The sequence below is a fragment of the Lindgomyces ingoldianus genome (assembly GCF_010093535.1).
Source record: "Lindgomyces ingoldianus strain ATCC 200398 unplaced genomic scaffold BDR25scaffold_38, whole genome shotgun sequence".
Lineage (NCBI taxonomy): Eukaryota > Fungi > Ascomycota > Dothideomycetes > Pleosporales > Lindgomycetaceae > Lindgomyces > Lindgomyces ingoldianus.
In genome coordinates, this window is record NW_022985199.1 from 537234 (window position 1) to 560663 (window position 23430).

The following is a 23430-nucleotide window of genomic DNA, read 5'->3' on the forward strand; positions in this document are numbered from 1 at the left end:
TTCAATTTCGCGAACTCTCTCCATGCCGGCTCTTCGAAACAACTTCTCCAGCCTCCCCCGCCAGCTTCACCACCAGCTTCACTCCCAGTTTCGGGTCTTGCATTAGTAACAATGGCCGGAAAGACGTAAGTCGCTTCCGTGTGATTGAGTCTCGCCTCTAACACCTCTAATCTGCGCAGAACCGTCCCTACACAGGACAGCCTTGTCCCCGAGTTGGTTCTGAAGAAGAACAAGGCCCAGCAGAAAGTCGCCGCTGCCCGCGCTGCTGAGCTGCAGAAGAAACGCGAGGTCCGGCACCCGTCTCCTTAGATCTGCTTTTGCAGTTAGGAGCAACACAGTTGGCTAAGACTATCTTAGGCCAACAAGAAGAAACGATCCGTCATATTCGAGCGTGCGAAAGGCTATCTGGCGGAGTACCGCAAAGCAGAGCGCGACCTGATTCAGGCAAAGCGCTCTGCGAAGCGGGATCACTCATTCTTCGTGCCAGCTGAACCCAAGCTCATCTTCGCGATCCGCATTAAAGGGTGAGCGACACTGCGTCCCTGTCGACCATCAGGAGCTGACCAAAAGCATAGTATCAACAAGATTGATCCCAAGAAGCGCAAGACGTTGCAACTCCTCCGGCTCCTTCAGATCAACAATGGCGTCTTCATCAGAGTGACGAAGGCTACAAGTGAGATGCTCAAGATCGTCGAGCCCTTTATCGCCTATGGATACCCAAATCTCAAGAGCGTCCGTGAGTTAATCTACAAGCGCGGATACGGCAAAGTCAACAAGCAGCGCCTCCCGCTCTCAGACAATGATATTGTCGAAGAGCATCTTGGCAAATTTGGCATCGTCTGCATCGAAGACTTGATCCACGAGATCTACACCGTCGGTCCCAATTTCAAGCAAGTCTCGAACTTCTTATGGCCCTTCGTACGTCCAATCGCAGTCTACGTAATTGAATTTATCTTAACATGCATTATAGAAGCTCTCCAACCCTACGGGTGGCTTCCGGCCTCGAAAATTTAAACACTTTATCGAGGGAGGAGATCTTGGCAACCGCGAGGACTATATCAACACTTTGATCAAGCAGATGAACTAGGGCTCGAATTGCTTTGAAGGATTATGCTGGCGTAACGCGGGTCTGCTCGATGATTCCCCACGAAGGCCATATGCTTTAACCTTGGTCAACGAAGCCCTGGACGAATAAAAGTGGTCTGGGTTGGTCGATAGGCTTTTGCAATGCTGTGAGATGGATGCAGGTTTGCGAGCTTACTCGGCAAGAATCAGGCACCAATCAAATACCAAACAATTATTCACTCACATTTTGTGTCTTTGCCCGTTTCAAAATGCCCGCAGGTGACCAATAGCGCTCTTGGTTACAGTATTGAGTTGTTCGCTTAGCAGGACTTTTTCGTAACCTCCACCCATTTACCCGATAGCACATTCGAATACGACCTATCCACACTATTGTCTCCTGTCCAATCGAGGCCCCTCAAGTACTGTACGATCTTCTGTTCAGACATTCTCGTTCCATCCGCCCTGCGTACGGGCCAGATCACCTGAATGGCGCCACGGTGGCGCTTTGCGTCCGTTTTTCGTATCGAGTCAAGCTGAACCTCAAAATATCTGGATCAAACCACCAGCTCCATATTTAACGACACCTCACCCATGAACTCCCAAAAACTCCCAGACATTCATCCTATTATTCATTAATCTACCAGTGCTCGCAAAAGTCGCAACCAATGTACCCAAAAGCCCGGAAGTTCTACCTGTTCCTTATTTGTGCCTCGCTCTTCACCTGCTCCGTCTACCTCTACAACACCTCTCTCGCGCGGCCGATCTCCGGCCTGCACTCAACGTTTCCTACTCCGCCATGGAAGACAAAGCCTAAATACGCATACGCCACTTTCCTCGGCCCGCCAACCTCTAAGGAAGCCCTTGAACACCAAAACAGTACAGACTACACATCCATTCTCCTTAAGGACCCATATTTCATCTCAGTCCGACTCCTCACCTACCAAATCATGCATGCAGAAAAGACAAGAACTAAATTCGACGGCGTCCCCTTTCTCGTACTCGTTCTACCTCAAGTCCCTAAGAGCCAAACTGATGTTCTGAAAAAAGAGGGCGCGACGATTGTGGAAGTCCAGCCGCTTGATTTACCAGATCTATTTGATAAGAACTATATCATGGGATCACGGTTTAGGGATGTGCTGTCGAAACTGAGGTTGTGGCAGTTGACAGATTATGAGAGGGTGCTTTATTTAGATGCGGATTCTTTTTTGCTAGAAAGGTTGGATGGGCTTTTTCTGGATGAGAGGTATAGTGTGCCGGTGAAGACTTTGCCGAGTAATGCAACGAGAAAGACTGGGGGCGAGAGCAAGGATGACGTTGAAGGAAATAGCCATGGGAGAAAGGTATTCGAGCCCCCGGAAGAATTCATCATGGCGGCTAGCACAGACACCTACGGCGACCAAACGGAATGGGAACAACCAGGCCATGTTAACTACCTTTGTGCATGCTTCATGCTGTTCGCACCCAGTGAGCAGATGTTCGATTATTACCGCTATGTGCTGACTGGCCCGGACGCCCCTCCCAATGCAGCGTACCCTGAACAAGATTTATTGATTTATGTACACAGGCTAGAGGGGCAGATGCCTTGGACTAGGATTCCGATCGAGTGGAGCGCGAACGATGGAGAGATGGTGGATGAGCTTGTTGGAGGGGTCAAGAGTTTACATGTTAAGGGGTGGGAGGGAGCTGAAGGGGGTAACGTTGCGAATGAGAAGACGAAGGCGATGTGGAGAAGTCTGGTGAAGGAGATGGAAGATTATTGGAAGGCGGCAGAACGATGGACGAATTTGAAGAGTTGAAGGGGGTGCCTTCACGTTCTTCCCATCGTCACGGTGTCGAAGGCTCCCAACGGCACTCTCGACGTACCACTAGATTTCGCAGAACCCGGTCTACCTTCTTACCTCTTGTTTGGATAACATTGACATCTAGTCTTATCCTGTGTATGCACGTCCTCGAGAAGTTGGCTGTGTCTGACCATCGTCGATGTCTGCTTGATCATCACCAAGCCGCGGATGATAACAAGCTGGATCCTTCACATGCATCTCGGCCTCCACTATCAGGATTGCTGCGGTTTGGTATAGTGTGGTGGGGAAGGAAGCTTGCCAGGTCTTGAACGCTCCAGAGACTAGAAGTGGATGGCAAACCGCCAAGGTTTGCAAAGACGAGACCCCTTCATGACGGAAATATGCAGCATCGAACGAAGAGATAGCTATGTTAATTTTGAGGCGTGACAATTCGGAGAGTATACTTTGAATATCAGGAGAACATGTTTCATCTTGTAGGGACAATTAGGAATTGTGTGATCACCCGATGCAAATGGCGCACTAACATGCCTTTGAAGTCGTCATCGCGGCCCTCAAATCTCTCTTGTGAAGGGCTAGGATGAGGCTTGAAAATGAGCACTATTCGGACAACCTCGTATGAAGATTTGAGTCCAAACGCCAACGCCCGCCCTCTGTACATTTCCGTCCCATTAAGATAAGGCGTTGATCTCGGCAACCGTCTGTGATTGCACATTCCAGGCCCGGGGTGGTTCTCGCTTGTGGCCGGTGGCGCTCAACCCACGATCTCGAGCGATGCAAGCGATTCGATGATAACGGATTGGCACAAGAAGCTCAGCTTGTGATGGATAGTGGGAAAGTTGTACGCAGCAAATAAGCACATGTCTTCTTGACTCGATGCTGTGGTGCCCTTCATCATGCCGAAGCCCGATCGTTTTCGTAAAACGGGCACTAGCGAGCTCATGCATGTCTCAACAAAACCAACCAATTTCACATGCTTCACAAGCTCCTCACCGTACCTAACCAGTCTTCTAATCTGGATCCCACTTGGGCCAAACTTTATGTCATGCGAACCACCCACGCAGGCGTCCAAATTTATCTTGAGCTGCCGCACTCGGCTCTTCTCCATCATGCATAATTTTGACCTCCATCCATGACCTGAGCTTGCGGCAGCGAGAGAATTGTAGTACTGCGTAGCTTATCTTGTACTTAATAGCAGTGAATATGGCGCCAGACGGAAGAGCACCCGCACCTTCGTTAGAACTCGAATCGACTTCTGCCAACACAGACCAGAAAGACATCCAGCCCAGCATGTTGTATTTGGTTCTCCCTGCTGTTGTCCAAACCCGGATACCTACTCTCCCCTCCATCAGACGGTCTATCAGTGACCTCCGTGGCCGTTCGATACATATCAAGAGTCTCAGCATAAGCACTGAGGTCTCCGCCCCGGAGTCTCCTCCTCCAAGGTATTCGTCAAGAGCTGGCCGGGAAACACCAAATCGAGACTCGATTGTGTCATCCGATACTGAGGAAATCGACTTTCGAGATGACGTCTCCGAGCGTCCTGAATCGTTGAGCTTTATACCTCCTCCCTTCCCTCTTTCAGAAACGGAGACTGGCATAAACTGGAAGTACTCTAATCAAGGTATGGCAAACTCGTCTTTTCTTCAAACACACCCATTAACTGTTGTCAGGAATCAGCCTCTTGACTCAAGCATACCAAGAGTCCAACGCCCTCGCTCGTGGTGCTGCTGATGCGTCAGCCGTCCTTGCCCGCCAGCTCTACCTCCATGGCATGACATACCTTCTGCGAGGAATCCCAGCGGACTTGACGCCGGAGGAAACCCTCAGCCTACAGGCCGCCATTCCCGTTGGCATCCTTGACCTGCAGAACGACCCTAACGCCCACGCCTTGATACCTTTCCCACAACAAGGTTCAGTGTCTCAAGAAGGCCCTGTCCAAAACCCGTCACTACTCCACCGCCTCACCGCCTCGATCGTCTTCCAAACCTTCGTCCTAATCCAATTCCTCCTGCCCTACATCAGGCTCTTCATTGGGCACGCATATCGATGGGAGAGGGAGAACAAGGTCACGCAGCGTCTCTTTAGTAAGAGCATCACGACGGTAGATGAGTTGGGGCGAAGGAGCTTGCAGCTGTCGCAGACAGTGTGCCGGATGAATGACGGCAAAGTCGGACAGGCTATTAATGACTTGACGATTTGGTGGGTTCGAGGACTAACCGGGGGTATTCAACAAGGTCTATCAGAAGGTGTCGTCATCCTTGGTCCGGAGAGGAATCAGACTTCGAAAGGTCGGGTGGAGAGGATTGATTGAATTAGTGAATTACCTGCTTTTCATCCATTTCTAAATAAGCCGTAGACTGGCGTTTTGAGATGGTTCTGGCTAGTCACTTTGGTTACGATAATACGATCAGATAGACATTAAATTGGTACGCGTTGCAAACCATTCTCGCCGTTCTCTGAAATGGTGTTAATACAATAATGCTAGGAATAGTCGGTGGGCGCAAGGGACATTTAATATCACGTGACGATAAGATAGCGGTAGCGCCATGCTAAACGGGAAAGGCGCCTCAAGTCCCTCGGAAAAAAGTTCTGCTACTCTCCTAAGGTACAACTGCTCCCACATGCCCCATTCCTTCTCATTGCGAGGCCCAGCTATTTTGCACGTTATTTAGAAGCTTTATTGATTTAACCACTCTCTTTTTCGATACCCCTTGTAATTGACCTGTTCTTCGCGGAGTTCCCCTCTGCATCCCTTGCGATCATGCTCGGCGCACTGCGAAGATGTCCGGTGTCTCTTTCGAGGAATTTATCGTCGGCCGTGATCTCATCTAGGGTCACTCTCGGAACAGTATCCCAGGCGTCGCCCGCAATATGGAGAATAGTTCCTCGAACGCCGGGCGTCGCTATTGCCGCATTCCACGAGAGCGCAAAGTGGCGACAGGTCGCAGCCGCACAGGTTCACGTCGATGCACCTGCCAGCTCATATGAGCCTATTACACAGTTCAAAGAGCTTGCGACACGCGGACTGGTGCATCCAAATGTGATCAACATCATCACGAGATCGATGGGAATAGATACAATGACAGACGTGCAATCGAGGACAATCAACGAGGCATTGGCTGGCACTGACGTGTAAGCAAAGCCTAGCAATATAACGATTCCCCAACTAAATAACCATAGAATTGCTCAAGCCAAGACTGGTACTGGCAAAACGCTCGGTTTCTTGGTCCCGGTCATCCAAAAGATCATAGCAGAAGATCCGAAGTTAGGGGAGCGGCCTCGCGGCTACAAAAAGGGCAGGGCAGACGATATCAGGGCCATCGTCATGTCGCCGACCAGAGAGCTCGCGGAGCAGATTGCGGTTGAGGCTCGGAAGATCACATCAGGCACAGGCGTGGTGGTGCAGGTTGCAGTAGGTGGCACACAAAAGAGAATGATGCTTCAGAAGACACAAAGGGAAGGCTGTCATCTCCTTATTGCCACCCCTGGCCGATTGTTCGATATCCTCTCCGATGAGTACTCGGGTGTTAAAGCCCCGAGGCTCAACAGTCTGGTCTTAGACGAGGCCGACCGCCTGTTAGACGACGGTTTCTCCAAGGACATTGAGGAAATCAAACAGTATCTCCCGGACCCAAAAGTCGTGGACCGCCAGACTCTGATGTTTTCTGCAACTGTTCCTCGCGAAGTCGTCAGCCTTGTCCGGAGTACGTTGAAGCCGGGCTTCCACTTCGTCCAGTGCGTCAATGAGGACGAAGCACCAACACACGAAAGAATCCCGCAAAAGGTTGTCCATCTCCCCGGATTCGAAAACATCATGCCTGCCCTCTACGAACTCGTCTCGCGCGAAGTAGGACATGCCAAATCTCGCGGCGACCGTCCATTCAAAGCTATTGTCTACTTCAACTCTACCGCCGAAGTTACCCTCGCCTCCTCGGTATTTTTCAAGCTTTCTGGAGGCTTCAAACGCGATAAGCCACTCCATGGCTGCCGTGCCTACGAAATCCACGCCAAGCTCACACAAGGTCAGCGTACCAAGGCGTCGGAGAGTTTCCGCTTTTCTGATTCTGGTATTCTATTTTCTTCTGATGTTACTGCTCGTGGCATGGACTTCCCGAACGTAACCCACGTTATTCAGGTTGGTCTCCCAAGGGACCGCGACATTTACATCCATCGTCTTGGTCGTACAGGTCGTGCGGGTAAAGAAGGAGAAGGCTGGCTTTTCCTCTCGCCGCTTGAAAAACATGAAGTTCGGAGACGCCTTCACAAACTCCCGCTTGTGCACGATAACACATTAGAAGCCGCAGCTGTAGATATGGCAGTCGAAGAGCAGGAGATTTCGGAGGACGTAGCAAAGATAATTGAGGAGGTAGCGGAGGTTCATAAGCGAGTCTACCCAGAGCATCTGGATAACGCTTTCCGTGGCTTGTTTGGTAGCTTCCAATGGTACAGTGATAAACAAGGCCTGTTGGAAGCAGCCAACCGTCTCGCGCAGCATGGATGGGGAATGGAACAGCCGCCAAACCCTCCATCAAGCATGTTTGGTGGTGGTCGCCGATCCGGAGGCTTTGGAGGAGGAAGGGGAGGTGGATTCGGCAGTGATAGGAGGGGTGGTGGCGACAGAATGGGAGGGGAGAGGAGGTCAGGAGGTGGATTTGGTAGAGATAGAATGGGAGGAGAAAGGCGGTCAGGAGGTGGATTCGGTGGTGATAGGAGAGGAGGCGATAGGGCGGGTCGGGATAGAAGAGTAAGTGGGTTCGGTGGTGACAGGAGAGGAGGCGATAGGACAGGTGGGGAGAGAAGGTCCGGTGGGTTTGGAGGCAGTGGTCGAGGTGACAGGGAGAGGAGAGACAGGAAATTGTCGAATCTCTTTTAGGAGAGTCTCCTCCGCCCTTTTTTCCTCCAGAAACGTCACACACTAATCCTGAGAAATAGCTCAGCCAACGACCGACCGAGTCTGATATGACCTTGTACTATAGATTACCATTCCTCCCAGCCTCCTCTTTACGTGTATATTTTCTCCTGATTGTATAATATACGAAATATGAAGAGTCTGGATGAGAGGCTGCATCGGATTAGGTCTGGATTGGACTGGACGGGACTGGAATTTTTTTAAGACATTTTGTGGGGTTTCATGTTTGTTTGTTGTTTTTGTTTGTTGTCAATCCATCTCCAATCTTGGTTCTAGGGGAGAGGTGTTTAGTAGGATAGGTTGGAATGGGTTAGAAGGGAAGGAAAAATTGGTATGATGTGTAATGGAAGAAATTCTCACTGACTGAATTGTGGTGTTAGTGGTGTGATGCGATACAATACGATGTGATGTTGCGGTGTTGGTGTTGATGTAGGGGAGGGAGAATGACGTGAAGTTTGGCCTTAGTGGTGGTGAGGGGATAGTCAATCTTGTGAGGGGCTGTTGCGTTAGATCTTTTGAATGTGGTAAGAGATCTTGTGGAGAGGTTTCGGTCGAGAATGGAGACGGAGGTTAACATGGTAGTGACCGCATAGAGCGCACAATTTTCGTGTTTGGAGTGGATGTGTAGCACGGGCACAAGTCAACGCGACCGGGCAGAGGGCTTTGAGTGTATTTCTGCCTTGCTGCATTAGGTTCGGTTGGCCTGAGGGTGGCTGGAAGTCGACGGAGGTGATGGGAATAGGTTGACGACTGATGGTGGGAGTGCGAGTGCGAGTGGGGCTATTGGTAGGTTACTGCTTGTGAGAGGGTTGCTTGTAGGTAGTGCATGTTTGGAAATTAGAGCCTAAAGAGAAAATCTGGTAGTGGGGGTGTGCCTGGGGTTAGGTGGGCATTGAGAATGAGACTCTCGCGCAATGGGTAAGTCGGTATGTGACGGTGACAGAAGCTCGTCGCTTCAGGAAACCATTTTGCGGCAGAAGATTTGGTGTAGACTTTAGTATGAGCGACTGGGGTAGAAGTCGTTAGGGAAATGTATGAGAGCTTTATGAATTCTTCAGGATGTGGCATCTAGATACAAGAGTTGAGATTGAAAAGAGAGCTAGATCTGTTCTTAGGGGCTTTGTTTCTTGGCGGGTCGTGATATTTGTGGGGTAAAATGAGTTCCAGTTCAGAGACTTCATATGTTGCTTATTTGCATTGCAGCCTCTCTGATGAACCTACATACCTTCTTAAGTGGATTAATGCATTTTATTTTCTCCGGTGAGAATGGAAGCCTGGGTGGAGCTCACTCGAATGGCATTCAGGGGAGAGTACGATACCCAGATCTTCTATTACCATTCCCTTAGCTGATATGCCGGGAAGGAGATTAAGACCTGGTGACAAGGACTTCTGCACTAGCGAGATAATTATTACGTCGTTTCGTTGAGGAAGCGCTGGTGGAATGAGAATCCTTTGAGACCCGAGGGTATTGGTAATACTGCGCTCTACGAGGAGTTGAGCCACCCGAAGACAACACGATTCTTCGGGTGAGTTTCAAAGATTTGCCTTCTCTCACTTTTTAGCCGGAAAAGTCTCCCGCTTTGAGCAGAGCAGATTTTCAGCTGAGATGGCGTGCTGATGACCCGACCGGGTGGAATACGCGTTGGAGGATGGAAAAATTGCCAAGTGGCGATTGTTCACTTGTCTTTGCTATCCTCAACAGGGGTCCTCGTAGCTTGAGAGAAGAGCCAGAACCCCGGAGAGGGACGCTTAGAGAGGAATTGTGTCGCCTGAGCAGGTCGCCGAGGTGGTTATCAGATAAAAGCTGCATCTTCACTCTGTCTTCCTGCAGGGAGCCCGATAACACGATGTTGATGGAGCTGCAGGATCTTGGGGAGGAATAGTCCTGATTGGCTGGTAGTGGAATACCTCCGAACTCGGCCCCTTAAAGATTTGAGAAACCTCAAACATATAGCCAAAAACCCTCTCGCCCTAGTGGAAAACATGTGCTGTTCAGGCAATTGGTAGTGCGCAATGCCAATTGAGGGGTAAGCAGGAGAGCCTGCCCACGTGGTCTGTTGAGAAGAAGATTATCATCCGAACTCCACTTTCCATGGGAAATCCAGAGCTCAGCAACGTTACAAACGCCATCCAGAAGCGCTATCGAGCTGGTGTGCGGCTTGCAGGAGGACAGCTTCATTGAATAGTCCTGATTGGTGGACCAGTGAAAAATCTCCATTTCTGGCTAGGTCATGCAGATACGGATCACGTGCCCTGCATCTGGAACCCTTCGGTTCGAAGCCGATTTGCTTGCAAACTGCTTCCTGTGTGGACACTTAAGCGGTGTGTCAAGAAAAGCAGTTGAAGGATGCAGCTCCCGCCACTTCCCGGATGCCTCCGTTAATCTCCGGTCAAGTTGATGATGCCTGATCACTGTGATCATATGCCCAACATTGGAATCTTGAACTGTGATGATGAAGAAGAGCTTCGGAATCTCACGAACCAGATCGTCTGGTGAGCAGTTAGCGCATAATTCCCATGCCGGATTTTACCTCATCTCAAGTTGCGGTCAGGGTTCGGGGATTTCAACGCAGGCCTCCCATCTATCTCAACAGCCCTCAATAACGCAAATCACGGCCGCCTATCTAGCTGCTCGTCGGCTCCTGCAGCAAGTATCCTTACCCGAGGGCCCTGCATGTATCCTCATTGTGCACAATGCTGACCCTGATGTCCTCTCATGGCGTTCCCTGCCCTGGAGTGATTGCGTCCTCCAAAGCTGACTGGGAGATCAAGACTTAAGCACCCTTTATCTGCTTGCGACTGACAGGTAGGCTACCCGCTTCAAACAGGATTTGTTCTCCTCTTTGTCTGGGTCAGAATGACACAGCGGCCCGAAGTTCTGGAGTGGCGAGGGTCACCGGACACCGTGGCGACGCTCAGCCTGGGGAGATGTAGCTGCGGGGGGTTCTATCCTTGATCGATGGCCTTCTGCCCTCTGTCTATGCAATGATTCTATATATCGGAGGCACCTTGCAGACCCATTTCTTCATCTTCACAAGACATCTTTCCTCATAAGGCTTAGCGCGAATAGGGGTGGTTCGTCGTAAGCTCCGAATGAGCTACCACGCGCAATCTCTTGATAAGTACTTGGCCTTGCCCCCTCCCACCCAGAGGAAACACCCTGCGACCTCTTTCACCTTCACTTCGGTCTTTTAACCGTCCCAAGCGGTATCTTGATTCTTAAGAAATCTCTTTTGCAGGCTCTCGCTTCTCTTTCAGCCACCCCCGGGGACACACCGCTACAGTCAATGCGTCCCACAAACGACGAGGTCGGTTTCTAATAAATACTCCCGGTCGCTCTTCACATACTGAGAAACCGCTTTCCAACCTGCAACATGGCGCCCAGCATCTTGCTTCAGCGAGAGCCATCCTCACAGCCGCTTCACGACATTCATTCCGCTCAAGCGACGTCTCCTAAGGGTCTCGATGTTGGCGGTGGCATTTCTCTTGAAGCTCATGGTCCTGTTGGCGGCTCTCTTCCCTTTCATTCCTCTTCTTCTGTCAATGGCAATGGCCACACCAATGGTGCTGCTGGCGCCACTCCTTTTGTAGGACGCCAGCTGGATGGGGAAGATCTCATTACTTCGCAAAATCTCCTTGAGCAGTCATTGAATTTCGCGTCGAGTGGCTCGCACTCAGAAGACAGTTCCACAAAGCCGAATATTCTATACATTATGGCAGACCAAATGGCCGCTCCTCTCCTCAAGATGAACGATCCCCACTCCCCAATCAAAACTCCGAACCTCGACGCTCTTGCTGAGACTGGCGTTGTCTTCTCGAGTGCCTATTGTAACTCCCCACTCTGTGCTCCATCCAGGTTCACTATGTGCACGGGACAGCTCCCCAGCAAGATTAGTGGCTATGATAATGCCTCCATTCTAGGACCTGAAGTTCCAACCTATGCACATTATCTCCGCCGCGAGGGTTACGAGACTGCCCTTGCTGGAAAGATGCATTTTATCGGACCAGACCAGCTTCATGGATTCGAGCATAGGTTAGTGGATGCCTAGTCCTTCCACCGGATTTGCAGGCTGACAGTGGCACTACAGACTCACATCTGACATTTACCCAGGCGATCTTGGCTGGACTGTCAATTGGGACAAGCCAGAAGAGCGCCAGGAATGGTACCACAACATGTCCTCGGTCATGCAAGCCGGCCCTTGTATCCGATCAAATCAGCTGGACTACGACGAAGATGTCATGTTTAAGGTAAGAAGAAAAATCTGAAAGTATCACATTAAATGCTTTCAGCCCAGAATCGATCTGCGACAGTCAGTGGGGCAGCATCATCAAGCTTTGAACATTAAGTGGCAATCCCACACACACTTTTATTTACCGTCTGCTAATGTCACCATGGCAGGCTTCACAGTATCTCTACGACTACGTCCGTGCTGATCCGCAGACTCGGCGTCCGTTTGCTCTAACTGTTTCCTTGACGCACCCTCATGACCCCTATATAATGACGCAAGATTATTGGGATGAGTATGAGAATGTTGACATTCCTCTGCCAAAGGTTCGTATCGCGCAAGAGGATCAGGATTCGCATTCAGTACGCCTCCTAAAGACCGTCGATCTGTGGAACAACCCAGTTCCAGACGAAGCTACTATTCGGGCAAGGCGTGCCTACTTTGGTGCATGCACCTTCGTTGATGACCAGATCGGGAAGCTACTTAGACTCCTCAAGAACTGCCACCTGGATAAAAACACTATCATTGTCTTCTCTGGAGACCATGGTGACATGCTTGGCGAGCGAAACCTTTGGTACAAGATGTCATGGTTTGAGATGAGTGCCCGCGTCCCCATGATTATCAACTATCCTGCCCGCTTTGCACCTAAACGTGTCAGCGAATCCGTCTCTACCATGGACCTACTTCCGACGTTTGTTGATCTTGCCGGTGGTGATGCTTCTGCCATCCTTCCTGTTGATGGCGTAAGTTTATACGACTACCTTGTCTCAGACAAGCCTGGGAAGGATGAAGTATTTGGGGAGTACATGGGTGAAGGCACAGTAACTCCTGTTGTGATGATCCGACGCGGGAAATGGAAGTATACGACTTCGCTTGTGGATCCTCCGCAGCTCTTCGACCTTGTCAACGATCCTCAGGAGCTTGTGAATCTTGCAAAGTCAACCAAGCCCGAGCACACCCAAACCTTTGCAGCATTCGAGAAAGAGGCTCGACAGAAATGGGACCTCAGTCAAATTCATAAGGACGTCTTGCTCAGCCAGCGTGAACGTCAGCTGGTCTGGAGCGCGTTGAAGATTGGTAAGTTCTTTTCTCCGATGATCCAATTTACCTTTGCTAACGGTGTACAGGTCGAAAGGAACCTTGGGACTACCAGCCTCCATACAATGACAGGGAACGGTGAGCGCCTTTGCCCAAGCAATTGTTGTCGAAAAGACTAACACAGCACAGCTTCATCCGTTCCCATATCCCACTGGATGAGTTGGAGCGCCGTGCCCGCTTTCCCGTCGTCGACTATCTTGGACGAGAGCACACTGCTGCAGCCACTCATCATGGTGCTGCTGGGGCCATTGGCGAGTGAGTGCGAAAGTTGATTTGAGGCATGAATCCTCCTCTATTTCTGGCTTTCTTTCAACATGCATAAACGATATCTCAACGTATATCGACGACCAGTGCCACCGAGGCCACTTTACAATCTTCATTGCAGGGACGCTAAGTCCATCACGGGAGTCATGCTTTCAGACCGTCTTGGACAGTTGGTCTTTCAATGTTTTCGTTTTCTTTGGCCGATTTATCAATATCATATGAAGCGTTAAAGCGGGTTAGCATTGCTGCGAGCATGATATCGATCCCTTACTTCTGGGCGTCTTCATTCACTGGACATAGCAGAAAAGTTTATGGAACATGCTTGGCAGTAATTATAATCATCTTAACATGCTAAGTATGAGGAGTGTCATGAGTGAGGTGGTGAGTAAAACGTCACGGTCGGGAACTAATCATCAAGCTAAAACCAGTTGTGAAACTCTCTTTGCCCCCTTGGCTAAGTGATGGCATTAATAAGTCGCGAACTTTAGTATGATTTAGCTGGATTGGGCATTTCGCGGGGAATGGCGGTCACGTGATGCGTATGCGGGCCGCCCTGTTAAAGGGAAGCTCCCCCGACTCTTTCGAAAACTACTTGACACCGTGCCAGGAAACACAGCCAACGCTTCCTCACAAAATACTCTTACCTCCTAAGCCGCTCCAAATACAAATAAATCCGCAAAGGACCTAGGAGAGAACCACAATGTCCACACCCGCCCGCCGTCGTTTGATGCGAGACTTTAAGGTACGCCACTGAGTGCTCCTGTCTAGCTTCACGACTTTGAAGCATGAAGCAACTCAAGAACTTGCAAACATATCCTACTGAATCCGCTGACGCAGATGGCTCATAGCGAATGCAAACCGATCCCCCCGCTGGAGTGTCCGCCTCTCCGATCGCCGACAATGTAATGACATGGTATGGCGATCCCCGCACACGACATCGATTCCGTAGGACTTCACTCACGCGGCACTAGGAACGCGGTCATCATCGGACCCGCAGATACACCCTTCGAAGATGGCACATTCAGACTGGTGATGCATTTTGAAGAGGCATACCCCAACAAGCCGCCCGGCGTCAAATTTATAAGCCAGATGTTTCACCCAAACGTGTACGGCACTGGCGAGCTCTGTCTGGACATATTGCAGAATAGGTGGAGTCCGACGTATGATGTAGCGGCCATCTTAACAAGCATTCAGAGGTAGGCTATATGAATATGGCTGTGCTTGCATTTTATCGTGCTGAGGGACGAGCAGTCTCCTGAACGACCCAAACACGTCGTCCCCTGCCAACGTCGAGGCATCAAATCTATACAAGGACAACCGCCGGGAATATACCAAGCGGGTTCGGGAGACAGTAGAGAAGAGCTGGGAGGACTGAGTGATAAGGGGGGAGGGGGGAGGGGGGTTAGGGGGCTGCACGGCCAGACGTGGGTTTGAGGAGTTCATAGGGATCGGAAGGAGTGGTTATACCAAGTTTGAATGCTCTAGGTGTTTTGTCCCACAGCGAGGCGTTCAGGGTGCTTGCACGGCTGATTGATGAATGAATGAATGAATGTGGGTGCCTTTGGTCTAGGAGGGGGAGGATGAGGTGCACATATCGGTTCATGTTTATTTTAAATAGCATGGGTAGTTGGTAGTTTACATGCACTTGCAACGACTCAAAGCTGCACAGATAGCAAGACTCGAGGACCTGTCGCACAGAACAAGTGAGGGAACGTTGTGAGGAGGCGGTGCGTCGAGGTGGTTTGGCTGGTGGAACAACCCCCCGCCGCACTCTCACCGAGCGGGAGTCGTGCTTGGCGGCGTGCATCAAATTCACTTCTCCAATCACTTGGCCGCAAGTCTATGCAGCCGTCTCCAACTTGCTGCGCACTCACTCATTTGCGCGTTCTCCTTTGCTCCGCCCTTCCCAGGTTGTCACACTGGCGCTGTGCGTGATTTGGCCGAGCTACGCTACTCTGAAACGGGGTTGCTGTCATTTGTTTTCCCCTAATAACGGCGGGGCCCTTCACACAACGCGCCGAACCTTAAGTCACCTCCAACGCAAACGGTACCGCGACAGGTCCTCGCAACAGTTGTCCCGTACGCACGTCAGGCTTGAGAGAACGAGCGAGCGCAACGACGTGAGGGCCGCTGGGCCGAGACTCGAAATCTTGTAGCAACCATGGCGTAAGTGGCCCTGGGGGGGGTTTGGGGGAAGCAGAGGCGTGCAAGCTAACCCGCGTGGTGCCGACAGGAGCTACAACACCATAAAAGGTGCGTCATCTTCCCCAGATATGACATCCTTTTTGGGGGCTACGCGTTACTGACTTTGCGATCGTCCAGTGGTGGCGCGGTTTCGCCCGCAGAACAAGGTGGAAATCGCCAGCGGGGGAGAGCCGATTGTCGAATTCAAGACGGAGGACACATGTGTGATTCAGGTGCGTCGAAGCTGGCCGACTACCGGGGTATTTCAACGTTACTTACCATGAGACAATATAGTCGAAAGAGGCCTCGGGGGCCTTCACCTTCGACCGTGTCTTCGATATGTCCTCCCGCCAGACCGACGTATTCGACTTCTCCATCCGCAACACTGTCGACGACATTCTTAATGGCTACAACGGCACCGTTTTTGCCTATGGCCAGACCGGCGCCGGAAAGTCGTACACCATGATGGGGAGCGATATTGACGACGACGAGGGCAAGGGCATTATCCCGCGTATCGTGGAGCAGATTTTCGCCAGCATGCTTGCCTCCCCAAGCAACATCGAATACACCGTCCGAGTCAGCTACATGGAGATTTACATGGAGCGCATTCGAGACCTGCTAAACCCCGTCAATGACAACCTGCCGGTACACGAGGAGAAGAACAGGGGGGTTTATGTCAAGGGTCTGCTGGAGGTGTACGTGTCAAGCGTACCGGAAGTCTACGAAGTCATGAGAAGGGGTGGGAACGCGAGGGCGGTCGCAGCAACAAACATGAATCAGGAGTCTTCGCGGTCACATTCAATCTTCGTCATCACCATCACGCAGAAGAACCTCGAGACTGGGTCTATGAAGAGTGGGCAGCTGTTCTTGGTCGATCTGGCAGGTTCCGAGAAGGTTGGAAAGACGGGTGCCAGCGGGCAGACATTGGAGGAAGCTAAGAAGATCAACAAGAGTTTGAGCGCTCTGGGAATGGTTATCAACTCGTTGACCGACGGCAAATCTTCACATATTCCTTACCGAGATTCCAAACTCACGCGTATCCTCCAAGAATCACTGGGTGGTAATTCCAGAACAACTCTCATCATCAACTGCTCCCCGAGTAGCTACAACGATGCTGAAACATTAGGGACCCTACGGTTTGGAATGCGAGCGAAGACAATCAAGAACAAGGCCAAGGTCAACGCGGAGCTTAGTCCCGCAGAGCTCAAGGCACTGCTCAAGAAGGCCCAAGGACAGGTCACGACGTTTGAAGGGTATATTGCGAATCTCGAAGGCGAAGTCTCGCTCTGGCGTGCGGGCGAGACGGTTCCAAAGGACAAATGGACACCAGCGTTGGAACAGGGTCCTGGTACAGGCAGGAAAACCCCATCGACCCCATCGCGATCGGAGACTCCATCAAGATTAGGGGCGGCAAGAGGCACAGATACCCCATCAAGACCGGATTCTAGACTGGAGCTGGAGCGGTCGGGGACACCAAGCATACCACTAGACAAAGACGAGAAGGACGAATTCCTCAAGCGGGAGAACGAACTTCAAGACCAGGTCGCAGAGAAAGAGTCGCAGCTCGCGAAATCGGAAGACATGCTCAAGACCGCGAAGGATGAGCTTCAGTACTACAAGGAACGCGATTCCAAGTCAAACAAAGACAACGAGCGGATGACGAGCGAGATTAACGAGTTGAAAATGCAGGTTGAGAAGCTCAACTTTGAGGGCAAGGAGGCCCTCATCACGATGGATGGTCTTAAGGAGGCTAACTCGGAGCTCACTTCTGAACTGGATGAGATTAAACAGCAGCTCTTAGACGCAAAGATGAGCGCAAAAGAGACTAGCGCGCTTTTGGACGAAAAAGAGAAAAAGAAGGCAGAGCGTATGGCACAGATGATGGCTGGTTTCGACCTCGGTGGAGAAGTGTTCAGCGAGAACGAGCGTAGCATCCGGAAGATGATCGACCAGCTTGACACTTTACACGAGATGAGTTCCAATGGCGAGGCCGTCGCTCCAGATGCGCTCCAAGATCTCCGACAAAAGCTCGTGGAGACCCAAGGTATTGTTCGACAAGCAGAGCTGTCTCTCACTGCCCGGAGCGAAGAAGACCACGTCCATGGGCGCCGACGCGAGGCTCTTGAAGCCCGTGTTGCAAATCTCCAACAATCGTATGAAGAACTCCTCGAACGGAATCTCACCGAGGAGGACACCGAGGAACTCAAGGCAAGACTTGCCGATGCTTATGCTGCACGGCAAGAAGGCAACCTCGAGCTTGCTCAAGAGCTCAAACAAGATCTTGCGCGTACTAAGGAAGATAACCAGAAACTCAAGACCGAAGTGGATGGTCTTCAGCAGCGGATAAAGAGCGGCGCGATCGCGAATGGTGTTGCTAATGGCATCAACGGCAAGACAGTCCAGCAACAAATTGCCGAATTCGACAATATGAAGAAGAGCCTAATGCGGGATCTCCAGAATCGGTGTGAGCGGGTAAGTTGCATTCTCCCCTACTGCATCCTTAGAGAATAAGAAGGGTCATACTTACCATTCTGGATAAATAGGTCGTTGAGCTCGAGATTTCGCTAGATGAAACGCGTGAGCAGTACAACAACGTGCTGCGCACCTCCAACAACCGCGCCCAGCAAAAGAAAATGATGTTCCTTGAACGCAACTTAGAGCAGCTTACCGTCGTCCAGCGCCAACTCGTTGAACAGAACTCATCGCTGAAGAAGGAAGTCGCCATCGCAGAGCGCAAGCTCATCGCCCGTAATGAACGTATACAGAGCCTCGAGAATCTACTCCAGGATTCCCAGGAGAAACTCACGGCAGCGAATCATCGGTATGTGGAGAATTTCTACCATTTCCAATCTCGTATCTCAAGATCAAACAATCACTCTCAATTTCTTTTTCAATCTCAAGATCCTCTAGGAAGGGGAACTTTCCGTCATATGACCAATCTGAAGCCATCCTCTCCACATCTCCAAATTCAGATTGGGTTTACATACGCCATCAGCCAAGCTCTTCTTCTAACAAAATCCTCAGATTCGAAGGCCAACTCACAGCCGTGAAAGAGCGGCTCGAAGCCGCCAAATCAGGCTCTACTCGCGGCCTCGGTTCGCCTACCGGCGCTTCCTTCGCTTTCGGCGGCGCCGTCGGATCTCGTATTGCGAAGCCGCTGCGAGGAGGAGGAGGCCCTGTTCAAGATGGCCCGGTCTTGCCTGTGCTTAGTAATTTGCAGCAGGAGAGCGGGAATTCCGGTGGGAAGAGGAGTAGTTGGTTTTTTAATCAGCGGTGATGGGGGTGAATCATGATTTTGCGGGAGAGGTGATGGTATCTTATCTTAAGACATCTTTACACCACGCTATTTAGAATAGAGAGGGATGTCGGTGTAGTGGGTTGAGCTTTTTTGCACGCTTGGGGGATTGCCTGGAGGAGTGTCGTATGCACATAGCTCTGGGAAGTTTTTGGATTCCCCGATTGGACTGGCGCGCGCGTTTGGTGAGCCGGCGTTTTGGGAATGGAATGGGGGTTTATGAATGGGATGGATGCTCCTCACTCCGCTGCATGTGGGAACAAATGGATGACGGGCGAGGGTGGCTCCAGACAGGACAGGTGAAGGTTGGTGAATCGGAGTGTCGCATGGCGATGCATTCATGGGAATTGGTGTGTCGATGCGCCGGTTTAGTAACTCTTGTTTCTAAATGAAGAATTTATATCCCTGCCTCTGATTAGTGTGCTCAGTCGAGAATAGAATTCAGATTATAGGATGCGTATACTGCATTGTACTACTGAATATGGAACATGACAGGGGTGATTTGAATTTGGAACAGAAAGTTGTTCCTTGTTGACGTGTCTAATCCGAGCAGGACGCTTAACAGACAAACTTACCCTTAGGTATGTTCTACATTAAGTGATAAGATGCTGTAGACTGTAGACGCACCTGCTGCTTTTGATGGTTTGCACTCGCAGCATAGTCTTCTGCCTTTCCTTTCTTTGTTCCCCCTTTTCTAACGTGGAGATGGTTGGTTTGGTAGAAAGACTCTGAAAGCATCTAAGCGAACCTTGCAGCATGGTCAAAATGCAATCCCTAGAAAAGAAAACGAAAATGCACTGAAAGAAAGATGACATTCCTCCAGAGCACACTTAAGTGGGAGCGAGAGCAATGGAAAACAGAGGTAAGGAGAACACGACAAGCTGAAGTTGAGAATGAATACGCAAAAGACGCTGAAGAAGTGGTAGAAAACGCAGAGGCAGAGGAAGGAGCAGAGGAGTTAGGGTTAGAGACAGAAGGACTTGGGTTCGGAGATTAAGACGAAGTATCAGAATTTTCTTGAAGTCCATTACTACCCTACTACGTTCAACCACGAGGAGGATTGAAAGAAGCTGGGGGTAGAAGACGAGAACTTTAGGACGGAATATAAGAATATTGATAATAGGGTGGCTACATCCGAGGAGAACACCTGCAGAGAAATACTGGTGTCCAGTTTGAAGAAACCTACTTAATCGGCCCAACATCGAGGTTCAACAGAATTAACGAACGGGTTAAAGACACCCTGTCAGATAGTAGTTAAATTCTAGAAGTGGTTAAATAACCTTTTAGAGTCAGTCTAGAATATTTGGCAAGCTTTCTATGCTTGTCTACTCTATTTGAGGTTAAATCTCCTCAGATTTCCCCCAAAACATACCTACATGCTTACCAATTGACGGTGTTAGATCGACTTCGACGAGTCAAACCAAAGATCGCATATTATTCGGTTATCTTTAGCTACAGGGGTTTGTCGGGTTAGACCTGTCTATCGCCTTATAACGACTAAGGCTCAATCCAATGCGTGTCATGAATACCCCTGCGACCTCAACAAGCACCTGTAGGTTGTCGCCTAGTTCTGGGTCGGTGGGCCTTTCTCGAAGTGACGGGCCCAGTACGCACATACGTAGTCGGGAAACCTATAATACCCATGTGATAGATTGAGAATTATATCCAGTGGCTCTATATCGAAGTCGAAGCCAGGCAAACTTAGGGATCCTATGGAGAGAAGTATAAAAGCGAAGTCTCAGCAGCAGCGTCCACAGCAGCTTTCTCGACGAAATACCTGTGCGGCAGTAAGATATTGACTCTTGAAGTTGTTGTCTAACTCACCGTTTTGCTGTGTGGTGCACGAGATCAGTGTTGTTGGCAATCCACAAATCTACTTTGAATTGACGCAGAAACGATTTCTTTCCCAATTGACAGCCTGCTCCTCAATCTTGGCCGATACAGCAAATTGAATTTCTCTTCATGTAAGCTGCAGTTTAGCACATACGAGCCTTCCGAGTAGCTTAATAACGTCTTCATTCGCTGGGATTCCGCTCTCTCCGAATAGTCGGGAGAGAATTCGCGAATATCTTTGGTGGTAAAAAAGGCCTAGGATAGACGGCCTGTAGGAGGAAACATACACTTCGTTGGGCCCTTGAGGAAAGCAGCCTGGGATAAGCTCCTCCTCCAGTTTACCTACTGACGTCTGAAATGGAGGTTAGAACACAACAGTTTTGCGAACAGAAACATACCTAGTATTCAGTCAGCAGGGAAAGTCATTTCAGGGTCATAGAAATAACGACGAAACGCACACATACCCTATGCCTTTTCCAGTATCAGGTTTTCGGTAAATAATGGCCTGTCTTCGGTCAAGTTGAGCTTAGCCTTAATTTTATAACTCTCCGCGTTCGAATAGGCCCTCTCTGGTGCCTTTATTAGTGGGATTTAGCAACACCGCCTTCGCGAAGTCCTTCCTTACCGTACTATGTTCCTGGCTGATGAACTAACAACGCAGCGAATCTACATCAGTAGCCGGAAGACAGTCCTAAATTTCCTCCAAGACCATCACTATCTCTTCCATATTCGTCTATTCTTTCTTATATAACATAACGCTTCCGACAGTTCTTCATTGCAGCGATAAGAGTTCCTTCCCAAGGGTTGCCGTTCAAAGAGCATCTTGCCCACTTTTGACTTTTTTCCCTCTCTGCTCCCTGCTTGAAGGTCATGCAGCAGTATTGCCAAACTCGCTCTGGCCCCACCGATTAGAGATTCAACGACTAAAACATAATCTCTAGTAAGTGTATAAAGTAGGCCTTTCTATAGCACTACAAAAGGCGATTAAAGTAAAATTAAGCACAAAGCAATACACTGTGTTCTTTTACATCTACCTCCAACCAATTAGCCTAGCGGCAGTGTCTGACTATTCAACATGACCCTCTGCTCTACCCCCAAGTCTGACTATCCACGGAGAAGCTTCCTCAGTTCTCAAGAGATGAGTTTTTCACCCGCATGCTTGCCTCGACCCCACGCCTACTTTGCTTAACTGCCTTGTGAGTTTACCCCCATGCAGGGTTTAAAAGGATGGTTTCTGAGGGCCTCAAAGGGTTTCCAAGAGCCTTATAGAGCTTGGTGAAAAAGTGTCATACCCAGGTCCCCAAAATGGAGCGATGAACGTACCGTATTTGACCACACAGTCCTAATTTGGATTAGCTTCATCACGTGACTGAGGCGACGCAAAGTGTGTGAGAGTCTAGTGCACATCGCGTGAATCATACCACTATAACTATCACAATCACATCCATAGACAATTCGCCGTGCGATGTAAACTTCCTTCCAAAGATACCAAAATTTGTCTATAATAGATCCAGTCCAGTCCAACCCAATCCGAATTAAAAACTACCATCCGTCTTCAAGCCTTCTCGCCCCAACAAGGCGCCACCCAGTCAGCCTGGCTAGTCGCGGACCTCGGAGTCCGACCACAGCCCCAACTCCCTCTACCCCGACTATCGAATCCACTGTGCAAGCCCCACATAACTCTTGGGCCAATGTACAAAGATCTAGACAGAAAGATGGGGGACTAAGTAGACGAGGGCTCGGTGGTTTATTGCGCACAGTAGGGATCGGGATTATACAATACATAATAATACAACGACGACTTCTCCTTGTTTGCGAAGGGGGCGGGTCCCCGGGAATGCGTGTGCAATGCTATGCGATGCGATATGATGCAGAAGAAAGGAAACATCTCCAGACAGAAAATGAAAGCGGGAATAGAAGCGAAGAAAAATGGACCAGTGCGTAGCTGGAGAGAAGACCGGATACTTGAAGGAGTGCAAGAACAAAAGAATTTCTGAAGAAAAGAAAACGCCAGGATATTTACACCCAGATCTAAAGAATGCCGGGTAATCTCCATTACATAGATTCCATCGCCGTCCGTCAAACCGTATATACATAGTCCCATCCATTAGTCTTGAAATTTCCTGCTTTAGAATCCATGTTTGTCTTAAATGAAACTCCGTCCAACCAGATTCGGATCCGCGAATAGCAATTCCGTACTCCTCTGCTTTCGCACTCGGGGATCCTCGCTCCATTCGTCGGCACTACTACCTGGACTCCCGTATACCATGCCCATAGGTGGGACTTCCAGGCCGAGTCCTCGATCCATTTTCTTGGCTGGTCCAAAAGCAGGGCTGTCGTTACGCTTTACCGTCAATGGGAGGCCTGGTCCGGACAAAAGCATCTGTGCCGCACCTCCTTTGGATGGTTGGCGACGCTGTGGAAGTTGTTTCTTTGGGGGAGGAATGGTGGCGAGGGGCATGGAGATTGGCACCGCATCGCTGAGCTTGATCTCTTCCCAGCCCTTGTGGATGGGCTGATTCGGGGATGGGGAGTCGCTTCTTTGTTGCGGTGTGCGTGGCGAGTTTGACGCGCTGCTGTGAAGGAGGGATACGTTTTCAGGCGTGTACCGTCCGTGATTGCGCGGTGAGGGCGGAGGTGCTGTGAGCATTACTATGGAGTCTGGCGTCTCAGTTCGCATGTCAACATTGAGCAGCAAGTCTTGCTGATCGTAGTCATCGGCGAACGGATTGCTGTATTCTGATGCGCGCTCTG

At 50.2% G+C, this 23430-nt stretch overlaps 7 protein-coding genes across 7 annotated transcripts; all 7 read left to right on the forward strand.

Annotated features, from left to right (window-relative positions):
• Positions 1 to 39: 39 nt before the first annotated feature.
• BDR25DRAFT_295210 (60S ribosomal protein L7-B) lies at positions 40 to 1284 on the forward strand. Its single transcript, XM_033688827.1, has 5 exons — positions 40 to 125; positions 180 to 288; positions 358 to 524; positions 576 to 918; positions 971 to 1284. Exons 1-5 carry the CDS (start codon positions 112 to 114, stop codon positions 1085 to 1087), a joined length of 750 nt encoding a protein of 249 aa, XP_033542434.1. The 5' UTR covers positions 40 to 111; the 3' UTR covers positions 1088 to 1284.
• Positions 1285 to 1970: 686 nt separating this feature from the next.
• On the forward strand, positions 1971 to 2741 carry BDR25DRAFT_193826 (nucleotide-diphospho-sugar transferase; the record flags this gene model as incomplete). Its single annotated transcript, XM_033684306.1, has 2 exons — positions 1971 to 2315; positions 2373 to 2741. Coding segments are annotated over 2 exons (714 nt in total), but the record flags the coding sequence as incomplete, so codon positions are not given.
• Positions 2742 to 4154: 1413 nt separating this feature from the next.
• On the forward strand, positions 4155 to 5178 carry BDR25DRAFT_328613 (uncharacterized protein; the record flags this gene model as incomplete). Its single annotated transcript, XM_033692399.1, has 2 exons — positions 4155 to 4488; positions 4538 to 5178. The coding sequence occupies 2 exons, from the start codon at positions 4155 to 4157 to the stop codon at positions 5176 to 5178; spliced, it is 975 nt and encodes a 324-aa protein (XP_033542436.1).
• Positions 5179 to 5478: 300 nt separating this feature from the next.
• On the forward strand, positions 5479 to 8118 carry BDR25DRAFT_295217 (DEAD-domain-containing protein). The gene is made up of 2 exons (XM_033688828.1): positions 5479 to 5999; positions 6048 to 8118. The coding sequence occupies exons 1-2, from the start codon at positions 5629 to 5631 to the stop codon at positions 7738 to 7740; spliced, it is 2064 nt and encodes a 687-aa protein (XP_033542437.1). The 5' UTR covers positions 5479 to 5628; the 3' UTR covers positions 7741 to 8118.
• Positions 8119 to 10685: 2567 nt separating this feature from the next.
• BDR25DRAFT_306687 (choline-sulfatase) lies at positions 10686 to 13675 on the forward strand. Its single transcript, XM_033690686.1, has 5 exons — positions 10686 to 11809; positions 11865 to 12024; positions 12176 to 13079; positions 13130 to 13178; positions 13230 to 13675. Exons 1-5 carry the CDS (start codon positions 11151 to 11153, stop codon positions 13357 to 13359), a joined length of 1902 nt encoding a protein of 633 aa, XP_033542438.1. The 5' UTR covers positions 10686 to 11150; the 3' UTR covers positions 13360 to 13675.
• Positions 13676 to 13969: 294 nt separating this feature from the next.
• BDR25DRAFT_270272 (ubiquitin-conjugating enzyme E2 2) lies at positions 13970 to 14740 on the forward strand (the record flags this gene model as incomplete). Its single annotated transcript, XM_033687199.1, has 4 exons — positions 13970 to 14106; positions 14213 to 14277; positions 14336 to 14560; positions 14616 to 14740. Exons 1-4 carry the CDS (start codon positions 14065 to 14067, stop codon positions 14737 to 14739), a joined length of 456 nt encoding a protein of 151 aa, XP_033542439.1. The 5' UTR covers positions 13970 to 14064.
• Positions 14741 to 15281: 541 nt separating this feature from the next.
• Positions 15282 to 19253, forward strand: BDR25DRAFT_270275 (kinesin-domain-containing protein). Its single transcript, XM_033687200.1, has 6 exons — positions 15282 to 15530; positions 15598 to 15617; positions 15687 to 15781; positions 15843 to 18020; positions 18092 to 18369; positions 18573 to 19253. Exons 1-6 carry the CDS (start codon positions 15526 to 15528, stop codon positions 18823 to 18825), a joined length of 2829 nt encoding a protein of 942 aa, XP_033542440.1. The 5' UTR covers positions 15282 to 15525; the 3' UTR covers positions 18826 to 19253.
• Positions 19254 to 23430: the final 4177 nt, after the last annotated feature.